The 15,840-nt window shown below is 37.2% G+C and overlaps 1 protein-coding gene and 1 pseudogene across 1 annotated transcript; both read left to right on the top strand.

Moving 5' to 3' along the window:
- Positions 1 to 1,969: 1,969 nt before the first annotated feature.
- Positions 1,970 to 3,979, top strand: LOC131696354 (uncharacterized protein K02A2.6-like). The gene has a single exon (XM_058984899.1). It carries the CDS (start codon positions 1,970 to 1,972, stop codon positions 3,977 to 3,979), a length of 2,010 nt encoding a protein of 669 aa, XP_058840882.1.
- A 4,507-nt stretch (positions 3,980 to 8,486) lies between these two features.
- LOC131678036 (thioredoxin-like protein 1) lies at positions 8,487 to 9,372 on the top strand (annotated as a pseudogene).
- The last annotated feature ends 6,468 nt before the right edge of the window (positions 9,373 to 15,840 follow it).

Below are 15,840 nucleotides of genomic sequence, written 5' to 3'. Positions count from 1 at the left end.
CATGAAATTATGTAGACCTTTAACTGAATTTTGACATGATGGTAAATAAACATAGAATAGGAATTGATAATTTAGCTTGAACGATATTTTATTCATGCTCATGTTTGAAAAAAAAATTCTTTTGTTCAGTCGACTAATTAGACAAATGTTAACAATTGTTTCAGATGGACTACGAGAAACAGTGGTTATTGGAACCATTCAACGATAAAGTAGATACATCTGATCTACGTCGTGAATGGGAAGAGTGGCTAAGAGCGTTCGAGCTTCAACTTGAATTGAAAAAAAATTGATTCGCAACATGAGAAATTGGTTTCGATGCTGGCTAGAGGAGGGCGAGGACTCCAGCGTATATATTACAATCTGAGACCTGTACCGGGTGAAATCCATCCCGAGCCTGTGAAAGTCCCACTGGCACCACAAGAATGTCCCGAGTACGATAACGCTATTAAGCGTTTAAGTAACTTTTTTGTTGGAAAGCGTAATGAACGGGTGGAGCTCGAAGTGTTTCGCTCACTGAAGCAATCGTTCGATGAGTCATTCAATAATTTTATATTGAAGCTTCGCACGCAAGCTGCCCGATGCGACTTCCGGGACCGCGAGGAGAAGGAGATCTTACACCAAGTAACGATGGGCGCACGAGATGAAAGAGTCAAGGACAAAGGACTTGAAAATGTAATGGAGCTAGATGAACTGATGAACTACGCCATTAATAGAGAAATCCTCATGAAGCAAAAAGAGAAATCTCATCCGTTCAAAGTTGAATCAGAGATGACAACTGTGTCTGCGGTCAAGCAGATATGGGAGAGAAGATCAAATACCAAAGAAGGAAAATCTGGATTACAGTCGTCCAAACGAGAGAGGCCTTGGAATAATAACTTTGTGAGACGAGAATGTGATCGTTGCGGATCTTGGAATCATCAGGGTGATTCAAGAGGTTGCATTGCCCGAAATTTACGATGTAATAAATATGGTCGTACTGGTCACTTTGCCAGAAAGTGCAGAAGCGGATCTAAAATGCAGCTGAAAGCTCACAGCACATGGAAAAATACTTCTCGTGAAACAAACGCTGTGCGTGATGGAGATAACCGTGACGAAGAACTATCTCACCACCGTCAAATTTCGAACGAGCTGCCTAAGGTAGAATAATCGATTATTTTATAGTTTAAGCCATAAATTCAGACATAAATCCAATTTCAACTTGTTCTACAATTATGATCCTGTTGTAATAATACTTTTGATTAATTGAAACTAATGAATTTGAGGGATAATAGAGTCCAGCAGGAATACCAAACGAAAAACAATAAAGAAATAAAAAGAAACGGATAAATCATTCATTTCAACCTTATTTTTTGTTTACCAATAGATGAATCCGAGAAACAGTGGAGTAATTACATGCAAGATTGATGAACACCCAGTGGTATTTCTAATAGATTCGGGAGCTGCAATCAATACAGTCACTGAAAAAGTTTGGAACGAACTTAATGACGTCAAAGCAAAAATTTTTAAGAAAAGATTTCAATGTGACCGGAAATTTCTGGCATATACAAGTCATGAACCATTACGTGTCTTGATGATATTTGAGGCTTGGATTTCGATTGATGAAACCAAACCAAGAAATTATGCTGAATTCTTTGTTATTGAGGGATCTCAAAAATCATTACTCAGCAAAAGAACTGCAGAAGATCTTAAAGTTTTGAAAGTTGGTCTTGAAGTTCAAAACGTAGAGATAATAGAAAATGCCTTTCCAAAGTTCCCAAATGTCCAAGTAAAGCTATCTATTGATAGCCGCATACCACCAAGGAAAATTGCTTACCTAAGAATTCCTGTTGCTATGGAAGAGAAAGTCGACCAAAAAATATTGCAAATGTTGAACAGCGATGTGATCGAACCAGTTGTGGGCCCTCCGGAATGGATATCGCCTATGGTCGTTGTACCGAAAGGTAGAGACGATATTAGGTTATGTATAAACATGAAGTATCCAAATGAGGCCATACAACGTGAATACTATCCACTTCCTATGATCGATACGTTATTGAATAAAATTAGAGGATCGACCGTCTTCTCAAAACTGGATATAACGTCAGCATATCATCACATTGAACTTCACCCAGAATCTCGTGGAATCACCACTTTCATGTCAAGTAGAGGTCTAATGAGATTCAAACGTTTAATTTTTGGAATCAACTGTGCTCCGGAGATATTTCAGCGGGTGATGTCTGAAATGTTAGCTGGAATCGAAAGCGTCATAGTCTATATCGACGATATAGTAATATCTGGAAGAACTATGGAAGAGCACCATGTTCGACTAAAGGAAGTTTTGGCTGTTCTTAAAAAGAATAACGCTATGCTTAATAAGACTAAATGTCTGATAGGAGTATCGGAACTTGAAATCTTAGGATTTAATGTAAGTGTAGCAGGCATAAGCCCGTCAAATGAGAAAATTTCTGAAATTCAAAATTTCCGAAAACCAGAAAATAAAGAAGAAGTTAGGAGCTTCCTAGGTCTCATAAACTTCGTTGGCCAATTTATCTCGGATTTGTCAACGAGAACAGAAGCACTGCGTGAATTCGTTGGTGGAGACGTTCAGATCTTTGGCAAAGAACAGCAAAAGGCGTTCGATGATCTGCGAAACGAGTTGACAAAAACGGTGCGGAGGCTGGGGTTTTTTGATCCAAAAGACGAAACAGAATTGTACGTAGACGCTTCCTCAGTAGGTCTCGGAGCAGTTTTTATGCAAAGAAACACTGACAAAACGCCAAGAATCATATGCTTTGCATCAAAAGGACTAACAAATACTGAAAGAGTGTATCCACAAACACAACGTGAAGCGCTGGCTGTTGTTTGGGCCGTAGAGAAATTCTACCCATATTTATTCGGTGTTCGATTCACAATTTTCTCGGACCACAAAACATTAGAATACATCTTTGAAGGTAAACACCAACACGGAAAGCGCGCTTGTTCTAGGGCTGAAGGATGGGCGTTACGTCTCCAGTCTTATGATTTTCATGTAAAGCATATCCCAGGACCAACGAACATTGCAGACATTGTTTCAAGGCTATGTCCACAATCGGACACACCTTTCGACGAAGCCACTGAACACTATCTGTGCCCACTAAGAGAGGATCTATCAGCCATAACATTGCAGGAAATAAAACACGAGACGGCTCGAGATCAGGTTTTATGTGCCGTCATCGAAGCGATTCATAGTCAGAACTGGCCATCGGATCTTTTCCGCTATCAGGCTTTTTCAAAGGAATTGGTAATAACCGACGGAATTGTGGTGAGAGATGATAGAATTATCCTTCCATTGAAGCTACGCCCAAGAGCATTAGAAATAACCCATCGAGGGCACCCAGGTATAGTCACAATGCGACGCGCACTCAGAGAAAATGTTCGGTGGCCTTGCATGGACCGAGATGTCAGTGATTATATACAAGAGTGTGCTGGATGCGCAGCTGTCCGCTCACAATGCCCCCCAGAACCGATGATGCGGAAAGAAATGCCAGATCGCGCTTGGCAAGAGATAGCTATCGATTTCTTCTCCGCGAAGGAATGCGCAACATTTCTCGTGGCAGTTGATTACTACAGTCGGTTCCTCAAGGTTACTGAGATGAAGGGTACTAATGCTGCAAAGACAATCGAAGCTCTTGAAGCTATATTTCTAGAACAAACATACCCAGAAACCATCCGTAGTGATAATGGGCCACCTTTTTCCAGTGAGGAGTTTTCGAATTACTGTGTTAGTAAAAATATTCGGCTAGTTCGGACGATCCCGTACTGGCCACAAATGAATGGGCTAGTGGAACGGCAAAACCAAGGCATTTTGCGAGCACTGCGCATTGCTAGAGCCGTCAAGGCAGATTGGCGCAAAGCGGTTCAGGATTATGTATATGCGTATAACACAACCCCTCATTCGGTAACAGGTAAAGCACCAATGGAATTGCTTACTGGTAGACCGATCAAAGATCTCCGTCCCTAAGGACCGAGCCATATTGGCATCGCGATGAGGAAACCCGGGATAGAGATGCGATCAAAAAGTACAAGGGAAAATATACGCCGAGAAACGAAGACATGCCACGGCATCAGACATCGAGGTTGGAGATGATGTTATGCTAAGAAACTATGAAACCGGAAAACTTGAGTCGAAGTTTAAACTAGACAAGTTTATGGTATTGAAAAAGAGCGGAAACGATGCGATTGTCACAAATGAAGAAGGCGTTATGTATCGCCGTCCTGTGGCTCACCTAAAAAGATGGCCATCAGCGAGTAGAACCAACCCGCCTCTTGAACTCAGCATGCGATCTTCAAAAGTATTGCATGATAATTACGATTCAGAGATACCCAAAGGATTACTACCAACAACGAAAGATTCTAGTTCGGTGACTGACGGGGGATCGCAATCCCTTCCCACTCAGAAGATAAACTCAGCTTCGAAGAAGATCCCAAAAGATGGAGTAGGGGAGCCAAGCCTTGCAAAACGTCCCAAACGTGACACAAAGTTACCATCTCGATTTAGTTCATATGTCTAAGTTCCATTTTTTTAGAGTAGAAAAGGAATGTAGAGTAAATAGATTAAACCCACAATACCTTCCACCCTATATAAACTATTACTCTTCACAGGAATCGTATACGTTGTAAGACAAGCCGTATAGACTCTCTCGAATGGAATGTGAAGAGAGATAGTAATTAAGAGAGAGAGAGCCAGTGGGTATTTGGAGGGGGCGAATTGAAGACGAGATCTGGTTTGGCCGATCATTAGGAGTTCAACATTAGTTGCGAGTGAACGCGAATAAAGATTTCTCTGTAATTGTTATAAGCGTGTTTTTGATTCCGAGGAAATCCAAAGTGATCCTGACGAGACTCTACACACCCTTGAGTCAGTTGCGAGACACGAAGGCGATCAGTGTAGTCGGTAAACCATATATGAACGCTAGATTCTTCGAAAAGCGCAGCAAAGAGTGCAGTTAATTAAAGTGCGAAATAGGCTGAAGTGGAAGAAGAGGAGCTAGATCAGAGTGAATAATTTAAATTGCAGTGAAGTGAAGAGGGTTTCGCGAAATTAGATGCTTTAAATTAGCGAGGCAAGCAAGTTTATTAGCTGCAGTTTTGAAGCAGCAAGGCGGAAAAAAGAGCATATACACACCTATTACATGTGATAGTGATAGTGTAAGAGAGAGCACAGTGTGGTGGGTTTGTACACCCCTATAAACGCGACAGTGGTAAGGCGCGAAAGAGAGCAGTGCGAGATTGTGAGGATTTTTTTTGGTTCCCTGCATCCAGGAACGAAATTGTGCAAATAGGTGTGTGTACCATTGGAAAATCGGCAAGCTAGACCGAAAAAAAAAATGAATGAAGAAAACTGTTCTCACACACATGTCTCGATAAAGGTAGGCGAAGGGAAGGTAAGAACTGTTAACTCGGATATGCAACTGATGGTTCGGTGAGTGGACCAAAATCTTTTCTATTACTACTACAACACACTCAAAACACTTATCAGCACACGGCGGGAGAGTAACTGTTCTTGACCGATACGAAAGAACTCTTTCTTTTCATAAAATGGGAGTCAAAATATTCAAAACCAACAACAGATGGTTGGTAAGCGGTAATCAATACAACATATCATTAACCCTTGTGAAGGCAAGCTAAAATCCTAACATTAAAGAGCAAGCCGGGCCTCTCAGGCCCGTTTAAATTCAAGCTCCTTTTTGCCTTTCTCGTATAGAAAGGTTATGTAATCGGTCGAAATTTCGACTTTTTAACCGAAATCCGCAGGGCCAAATCTCTTATACCATTCGACTCAGTTCGTCGAGATCGTAAAATGTCTGTATGTGTGTGTATGTGTGTAAGTATGGATGTATGTATGTAGTAAACAATCTCACCGCTTTTTCTCAGAGATGGCTGGACCGATCTGCACAAATTTTGTCTCAAATGAAAGGTACAGCCTTCCCACGAATGAAACGAAATGATTTTTTTTTATTGATCCGACTTTCGGTTCTGGAGTTACGGGTTGAAGAGTACGATCACACAGCAAATTTTCATATAAACTGGTACCATCATAATGTCGAAATGATGCAACATATTAAAATGTGTGCAACATTACTTGGCTTTGCATGTCTAGATCATTAATGATCAACCGAAGGCGCTTCGACCACATTGGCCAGCTATGATGGTTCTTGATGTCCCGGGGGAACTTACCAAGTTCCTAAGATTTTTTTTGGATACGAACCACTGCGACCAGTACTTAGATCTATTGTGGTAAAGTTCCTAAGAGAATGCCATACCTATTTCTCAGCGAATGCTCTACCGATTTTTACAAACGTGGTATCAAATGAAAGGTACAGCATTTCCACTGGCTGCTGTTCAATTTATAATTGACTTCCGGTTTCGAAATTACAGGATGATGAGTACGAACACGTGGCAAATCCCGATTTCAGGGTATAAGGCGATGGATGTAAAAAGGTGAAATATTTTTCCAAAAGGTGAGTATTCAGAAGATCACGTCGACCGTCGATTGGTTCTGAGCTCCATTTCGTTTGAACACGACCAATAAATGTTTCTGGGTTGGTATTAATTTCTGCCGATGCATAACCAGAGTACATATTCAGATTCTTCCGAGTCTGCATCAGATTCATCGTCGGAAGCAATAACATTCGTATCTTCTTCCTCGCTTTGCAAATCAGTTTCGGAATCGTCTGCTGTTGAATTTGCTCGAATTTCTTCCATTATTTCAGATTCCTTGAGACGATTGAAAACATGGGCAGATCGTCTTACAGCCATTTCAATTTTTTGTTGCTTCTAGATCCCACAATTTGAATAATTACGACAACTATAACACAAAGAATAGACAACAAAAATAGACAATAACGACAAAGTTAGGTTATGTTGTATCCAAATAATTGTCAAGTAGACCACAGTGGGTGAAATAAAAATATTTACCCAAAAAAATATGACACACGTTAATGACGTACGCTAATTTTTTTTATAAGAAAAGGTAAAAAGATAAAATCAATCAAAACTTGAAAAAATTAAAGGGTTGTGTACAGGACACGACCACGGTGACATAAAAAATGTAGCTTTTTTCAAGAGCGTGCAAATGAATTTTATCTATCACACATATTGACTCACGTTCTTGTTCACTCGCCTGTTTTCATATGTTACAATTTGCTATATACCCTCCCCATCAAAACATACTTTATTGAAGGTCTTTTAACGATAATCTATTAATTAATCAAGTATCTCACTAGGTGATTGGCATTATTTGGCTGATCCATTTAGTAAAAATAGACTGGTCTGTCCAGAAAATATATTCAAAAGAAAAGTTCCATATTGAGAGCTGTGATGAGGAAGCCCACGCCCGCCAACGGAAATATACAGATTCTCCATGAAATATGAAATTTCATTTTCCATTTAAATTTTCAGTAATGTACTAATAAACTTAAGTACACTGATAATATTACTTAGTAAATATAATGAAATCGATCATGAAATGCACGAATTCATTCGTTGTTTTCTGCAACGAAGTACTTTCGTGCATTGCAACTAGTAGGTTTCATTCATTTGATGAAAAAGAATGACCGCTTGGTGAACGAAGGCCTTCGTAAATTTTACACGTTTAATGTACACTGCACGAATGTAATCGTTGAAAACGACACTAATTTTTGTGAATGAAACGAAATGTTTCGTTTATTTTAATATACGTTTGTATATAATACGAATGAATTCATTACTCACACGAATTTATTTCGTTCATCTTAGGAAAGTTTTTGTATTTATTATTTTTGCAATCGATATTTTAGAATCGATGTTTGACGACAACGTTTTTTTTAACTAACTAAAAGAATCGATCTGGTAAAATCGATTTTATTTCAACCTGCTCACCTGTATTGAGGACTAGAAAGATTGTGGTGTGATGAAATGGACGCTTGATGAACACTAGTTTTAGTAAATTTTACTTATCTAGTGTACATGGCACGAATGAAACGAAATGATTCGTTTGTTTCAATAAATGTTTGCGTATATTACGAACGACTTCATTGGTCGCACGAATTCATTTCGTTTATTTTAGAAAAGTTTTCGTATTTGTTAGCCTCTTATTGTTTTCAGTCGATCTTTTGGGATCGATGTTTGACAACTTCAATTTTTTTTAATTTAAAAAAAATCGATGTGAACGAAAGTTTTCGTAAATTTTACTTATTTAGAGTACATTGCACGAATGTTGTCGTTGAAAACGACATTATTTTTCGTGAATGAAACGAAATGTTTTGTTTATTTTAATAAACATTTGTGTATATTACGAACAATCTCGTTGGTCGCACGAATTCATTTCGTTCATCTAAGAGAAGTTTTCGTAATCATCTTTAATCGTTCATCTCTCGTCATTCTCGATTAGTTAAATTTTGTAAGGAGTAAAGTGCATAACGTTAAAAGTTAATTAAGTAGGTAATTTGTCCGGGTAAAATAGTGGCCCTGTAACTAGAATCTTCATCTAACCGATAGCAGCGCAAGAAACCATACAGCATGGCTGTTAAAGCAATCACCGATGAAGCTCACTTCCAAACCGAACTAACCGCAGCAGGAGGAAAATTGGTCGTTGTGGATTTTACCGTAGCTTGGTGTGGACCGTGCCGAAACATATCGCATTTGTTCGATCAGCTTCCGGCGAAATATCCAAAGGCTGTGTTTCTCAAGGTGGACGTCGACAGATGTACCGAAACGGCGCCGTCCCAGGGCATGTCGACCATGCCAATGTTTATTTTCAACCGAGCCGGAACAAAGATTGACAGGGTGCAGACATTAATGGACTTGAGGTCAAAATACAGATACATTACGTCGCCAACTTGTATGAATCTGGAGAAGATTACGGTCATGGAATGTTGGACTTGAACACCTTCATCCAGAAGAACCAGTGCGAATGTTTTAACGAATCGAACGACCACCCGATGGTGAATGCGCTCAGTTCCAGCGGTGGTCATCTTGTGTCCGATTGTGTCGAACAGTTGATCATTTCGATTACCTTCAATCAGCTGGTCAAAATCAGTGCCATCAAGCTCAAAGCACCGCTCTCTCACGGACCGAAAAAAGGTGAGAATCTTTATCAATCAACCAAGCACCATCGATTTTGATATGGCCGAATCGCAAGTTTCGGTACAGGATCTGGTACTGGGGCAGAAGGATCTTGTGTCAGGATCGCCGATTCCGTTGCACTTCGTTAAATTTCAGAACGTGCAGAATATGCAGCTGTTCGTGAATGATAACCATTCTGGTGACGAGACGACCATTATCGATTATTTGCCCTTCATCGGGTCACCGATTGCAACGACTAAGATGGATGACTTCCAGCAGGTGGCTGGGAAGAAGGGTGAAAGCCACTAGATTGTTTGAGCCGCCGGGAGAAGGATGGTTAGAAGGCAGTGGATAGGTGCGGTGACGAATATGTTTGATCGTATATTTAAAATGTTAAAGATAGTGATGCGCGTTAACTTGTTCATTTTATAAATTATTCAATAAAGTAATGAGCAGGAAAAAATGGCATATTATTTTGATATTGCTCCGGCAGAGAAAAACTCAATCTTATTCACATTAAACCAACGAGCAGTTCGCGATGGCTCAGCTGAATCCGTTCAGCTTCGGATTCTGGATCAACTGGAAACAAAAGAGGTTCAGGAAATCTTCCTGAAACCGGCGGGCACTGACTGAGACCGTCGTGATGAATTGTTGACGTATTCTACCTCTATTGAAGCTTTTTTGACGTTGACGGTTTGACGAATAGTACTCGTAAATATTACAAAGATGTTCGTATATAACAGCGAACAATTCGTTTTCCGAATGAAGCTGTTTTGTAATAAGCCAACGAAAGTCGTTTCGTGGTATTCACGAAAAATTCGCAATAAAAAATAAAAATGTTTCAATAGAACTACGAACGATTCATCATATGTACGAAAAAATTCGTATATTTTATGAAAATTGTCTGTACGAAACAAATTCCTGGCGATTTACGAATATATTCTATCAGTGTAAACAATCTTAAGTTTAAGTATTTCTTGATCGATTAGTGGTGGAAAAAATGAAATTATTTGATAAATTACATTGTTATGCAACGTTCGCACTACCAGTTAAAACGGGTTTTTATGCTATCTTGGTGACATTTTTCTTGTTGTTAATTATTAAAACCTGTTATAACTCTGTAGTTGTAAGCATTGCATTATTAAACCAATTCTGCAGCGTTTTATGTTATATAGGTGTTTTATGTGGTAATAGGACTGACATAATTATATCTTCAGTACAGCGGTTTGTTTCATAATTTAAAACAGATTTATTTTAAAATTTAAATTAGTATACCCAACCGTTCTATTTGTTGTATACTTTAAAACGCAATTAGAACTGTGTTTTAAATACATAGGGTAGGATAGATATTCTGACTGGATAAACTGGGAAAACAATTTTAAGTCCACTAACGCTTAAGACATGGCTTGAATTTGAATCGAAAAAGAACACCCGCTTAAACTGCTGCTGGGACGGTAAGTTCTGTTTTAAAATTTTCCGTTGTGTGCAGTACGAAACAAAAGTGTTTGAAATTAGAAAACAAAAAGTTCTGCTGGGAATGTTATTGTTTCCGATGCAATTACACTCAGATTTTTCATGCAGGGGATACAGGCCGTGTAAATAAAAAAAACCGCGTAAATTAAAAAAAACGCGTTAATGAAAACCGCGTAAATTTCAAAATCCGCGTAAAAAAACCTGAATGTACTCTCCTATATAAAATACTACGCTGCTGAACAGTGCAATAACTACAGAAGCACGTTGTCAGATGCCTTACTGATAAAAAACATATAACCGAAATATGAAACATGAAAACCAATAGGCTCTTTACCCTACGCAGCTACAAAGCGCCGTAACAATGGATTAACAAGTTACAATGCACACGCATGCATAAAAATAAATATATTTTTTTCAAACGCAACACTTAAGCAGCACACACCGTATTGAATTAAATCCAAACCACCCCGCCCACCCACTTTGCAAATCATTCTGTGACACCATGCTGGTACCCGACAAATCCGCACATGGCCACCGCTGCCGAAAATGCATAGCGTCTACCGCTTATTGTAGTGCCCAGACGCTGCAGCCATGATCTTACCCGTTCGACATAAGAACAAAAACTGATTCAAACGGGTACGCGTCACCTCTATTTATAAACTAACCGTATATGATTTAGTCACTTAGGTGCGAGTGTGTGCAAATGCCAACGTTACCGAAAATCGATAGCGCTTATTGCATCGCCCGGAGACGATGTTGCTCGTATGGGATAAGAGCAACAACTGATTTAAACGGACATGCGTTGCTTCTATTTATGACTTTTCGTGTTTCATTAAGCAACTAAGCTGCCCTCTATGGACGGCTGTGTCTGAGAAATCTGCCTCACGAATGGTAATTTTCCCGTTTTTCGTGAACTTTTTAATTTTACCAATTTCCAAAAGTCTACTTTTATTGGGGAGATATTAAATTATTACCAATATTTAAATTAGGTGTTTCTGAATCGGTTGGTGTATGAATGATTAAAATCCATCTAGTAATATCGGAGTTATAAGCGTGCAAACCTTACATAGTTTCGTTACATGGGAGATAGTTTAGATTTTTAGAATGACACCTAGCCCCAGATAGTGTAGTAAGACATTTTTAATGTCAAAAAAAAAATACCTGCTAATATGAAGATGAACTCATCAAAATGTTTTTTTCAGATAAATATTAATGTATAAAACCCGTGTTATTCCTAGTAAATATTGCATGCACACCGGGCCTGCCAGGCCAGCCTTGCCTTTTTGTGCATGTAAAAAATTCAAACATATCTGCGCATCAATCCATATGAAAATTTCACATTTCTTTAATTTTGTTATAGATTCCAAAGCTACACCCAAAACGGCGCGCTCAAATTTTCTGTTTTTGGGCTCACAATCTCATTCCCAAAAGCTATCCTTTTTGAACATTGAGCTGTTCGCGCACAATTCGAGATGAGCGCAACGCTCACGAAAAAACCGATTTAATCCACCTAGCAGTGAGATGAGACATTTCTTACAAATTCACACACTCTATTGGATTAGTTTGCAGAACTCACGAGAAGTAAGCACCCAAGCAGGTGGGATGAAAACAGTTTCTAGTCTTGCACGAATACAATCTCGAATAAACTGAATAAATTATAGAAATCAACAAAACGACCGAAATAAAAAAAAGTAAAGCAAAAAATGAAATATTAGGTTTTTAAATTCATAAAATGAGTAGAAAAATTAATGTAAATCAAAATTATAATATATACGAATCAAATTAGATTAGGTTATTAAATAAAAATTAAGATTATATTTAGAAATAGTTATAAGATTAATAGAATAAATTGACTCATACTAACAAATTGAATGAAATAAAACGAATAACTGAACATTAAATGCATAAAATTGAAGATATGAATAAAATGCATCAAATGAATCAATTGAATCAAATGAATCAAATGATTCGAATGATTTAAATGAATCAAATGATTCAAATGATTCAAATGATTCAAATGAATCAAATGAATCAAATGAATCAAATGAATCAAATGAATCAAATGAATCAAATGAATCAAATGAATCAAATGAATCAAATGAATCAAATGAATCAAATGAATCAAATGAATCAAATGAATCAAATGAATCAAATGAATCAAATGAATCAAATGAATCAAATGAATCAAATGAATCAAATGAATCAAATGAATCAAATGAATCAAATGAATCAAATGAATCAAATGAATCAAATGAATCAAATGAATCAAATGAATCAAATGAATCAAATGAATCAAATGAATCAAATGAATCAAATGAATCAAATGAATCAATTGAACCAAATGAATCAAATGAATCAAATGAATCAGATGAATCAGATGAACCAAATGAATCAAATGAATCAAATAAATCAAATAAATCAAGTGAAAATAATGAATCAAATTGATTTAATTCATCCAGTGAATACACTGAATCAAATTAATGAAATGGATCAAATGAATGAAAAGAATGCATGAACAAAATGAATAAAGTAAAAAATAAATGAAATGCATAAATAAAACAAACGAATCAAATAAACAAAATGAGCTGAAGTGATAAAAAGAATAAAAAGAAGAAAATGAGCAGAATTTAATGCATTGATTAAAATGAAAAATTGAACAATGGTAAAATTAATATAAAGAAATAAATTGAATCAAATAAATTATTTGGATGGAATGATTAAAACTGAAAAAGTAGTCAGATTATTAAAATGAAGAAACTGAACAAAATGAATAAACTGGAAAAAATGAATAAAATGCATACAATGAAAACAATGAATAAAATAAGTTAAATGAATGATATGAGTAAAATGCACAAAAAGAGTAAACTGATCAGAGTGAATTCAAAGAATGAAACGAATAAAATAGGTAAAATGAACGCAGATGAACAAAACGAATAAAAAGATGCGGAATGAAATAATTAATTAAAAAGAAATGGTCATATATTTGAAGATAAAAACATTTTTGAATAAAAAAAAATGAATAAACCGGATTGTACGAATTTGAGAACCATTGCATCAGAAAGTTTTGAAATGTTTTTGAAAATCCCATCGTCTGAGAAAACGGTAATAAATATGCAATGTACTTTCTAGGGCTTCCATCTTTTTTTAGTTTTATTCTTTTTGTTTTCATGCTTCTTTACTTGACGGCGTCGTTTTAAGATTATCTGGTGTTTCTACCTTATTGTTGTACCTTAATTAGTTATCAGGAACCTGGAATGTTCAATTTGCTTTGGAATTCGAAGTTTACTTTTTGGTCACATATTCCCGAAAAAAGATTTATGTACAGAATAGAATTTCCAGGTCCAGTATTTTAACGCACAATTGAATACAGTAAAGTGAGACAAGGTCACATGTGCTTTCAAGGACCTTGAACAGAGAACGACAGGGAGAATGCGATTCAGGACGAAATATGCAGGAAATATGGATAAATAAGTCCTATACAGACCAAAGAAATGGTTCAAACTACTCAGTATATCCAGATATGGACGACGATAAGTTAGAAGACACATTGTAGTTGCATCCCCCAACGAGAGTGGGTACTTTGGGAGTCTTCTTTTCCTGGATCTAATTTGTGGATAGTTTTAGTCTTTGATCCGTTATTTTTCATGTAAGTTCGTACAAATACAACGAATGTGCAGCTGATACAACTCATGGTTCATTCGCCTGCGCCACGTTCCGTCTTCCACCTGCACGCCACCATAGATGGTACGCAAAACCTTTCGTTCGAAAACTCCAAGGGCGCGTTGGTCCTCCACGAGCATAGTCCAGGTTTCGTGGCCGAGAGGACTGAGACCGTCGTGATGAATTGTTGACGTATTCTACCTCTATTGAAGCTTTTTTGACGTTGACGGTTTGACGAATAGTACTCGTAAATATTACAAAGATGTTCGTATATAACAGCGAACAATTCGTTTTCCGAATGAAGCTGTTTTGTAATAAGCCAACGAAAGTCGTTTCGTGGTATTCACGAAAAATTCGCAATAAAAAATAAAAATGTTTCAATAGAACTACGAACGATTCATCATATGTACGAAAAAATTCGTATATTTTATGAAAATTGTCTGTACGAAACAAATTCCTGGCGATTTACGAATATATTCTATCAGTGTAAACAATCTTAAGTTTAAGTATTTCTTGATCGATTAGTGGTGGAAAAAATGAAATTATTTGATAAATTACATTGTTATGCAACGTTCGCACTACCAGTTAAAACGGGTTTTTATGCTATCTTGGTGACATTTTTCTTGTTGTTAATTATTAAAACCTGTTATAACTCTGTAGTTGTAAGCATTGCATTATTAAACCAATTCTGCAGCGTTTTATGTTATATAGGTGTTTTATGTGGTAATAGGACTGACATAATTATATCTTCAGTACAGCGGTTTGTTTCATAATTTAAAACAGATTTATTTTAAAATTTAAATTAGTATACCCAACCGTTCTATTTGTTGTATACTTTAAAACGCAATTAGAACTGTGTTTTAAATACATAGGGTAGGATAGATATTCTGACTGGATAAACTGGGAAAACAATTTTAAGTCCACTAACGCTTAAGACATGGCTTGAATTTGAATCGAAAAAGAACACCCGCTTAAACTGCTGCTGGGACGGTAAGTTCTGTTTTAAAATTTTCCGTTGTGTGCAGTACGAAACAAAAGTGTTTGAAATTAGAAAACAAAAAGTTCTGCTGGGAATGTTATTGTTTCCGATGCAATTACACTCAGATTTTTCATGCAGGGGATACAGGCCGTGTAAATAAAAAAAACCGCGTAAATTAAAAAAAACGCGTTAATGAAAACCGCGTAAATTTCAAAATCCGCGTAAAAAAACCTGAATGTACTCTCCTATATAAAATACTACGCTGCTGAACAGTGCAATAACTACAGAAGCACGTTGTCAGATGCCTTACTGATAAAAAACATATAACCGAAATATGAAACATGAAAACCAATAGGCTCTTTACCCTACGCAGCTACAAAGCGCCGTAACAATGGATTAACAAGTTACAATGCACACGCATGCATAAAAATAAATATATTTTTTTCAAACGCAACACTTAAGCAGCACACACCGTATTGAATTAAATCCAAACCACCCCGCCCACCCACTTTGCAAATCATTCTGTGACACCATGCTGGTACCCGACAAATCCGCACATGGCCACCGCTGCCGAAAATGCATAGCGTCTACCGCTTATTGTAGTGCCCAGACGCTGCAGCCATGATCTTACCCGTTCGACATAAGAACAAAAACTGATTCAAACG

Source organism: Topomyia yanbarensis, chromosome 1 (genome assembly GCF_030247195.1).
Source record: "Topomyia yanbarensis strain Yona2022 chromosome 1, ASM3024719v1, whole genome shotgun sequence".
Lineage (NCBI taxonomy): Eukaryota > Metazoa > Arthropoda > Insecta > Diptera > Culicidae > Topomyia > Topomyia yanbarensis.
Note: the sequence above shows the minus strand (reverse complement) of the source record. Positions and strands in the feature narration are given on the sequence as shown.

What these genes read in the sequence shown, in the direction of transcription:
- LOC131696354 (XM_058984899.1), top strand. Translation starts at nt 1,970, where the DNA reads ATGAAGTATCCAAATGAGGCCATACAACGTGAATACTATCCACTTCCT.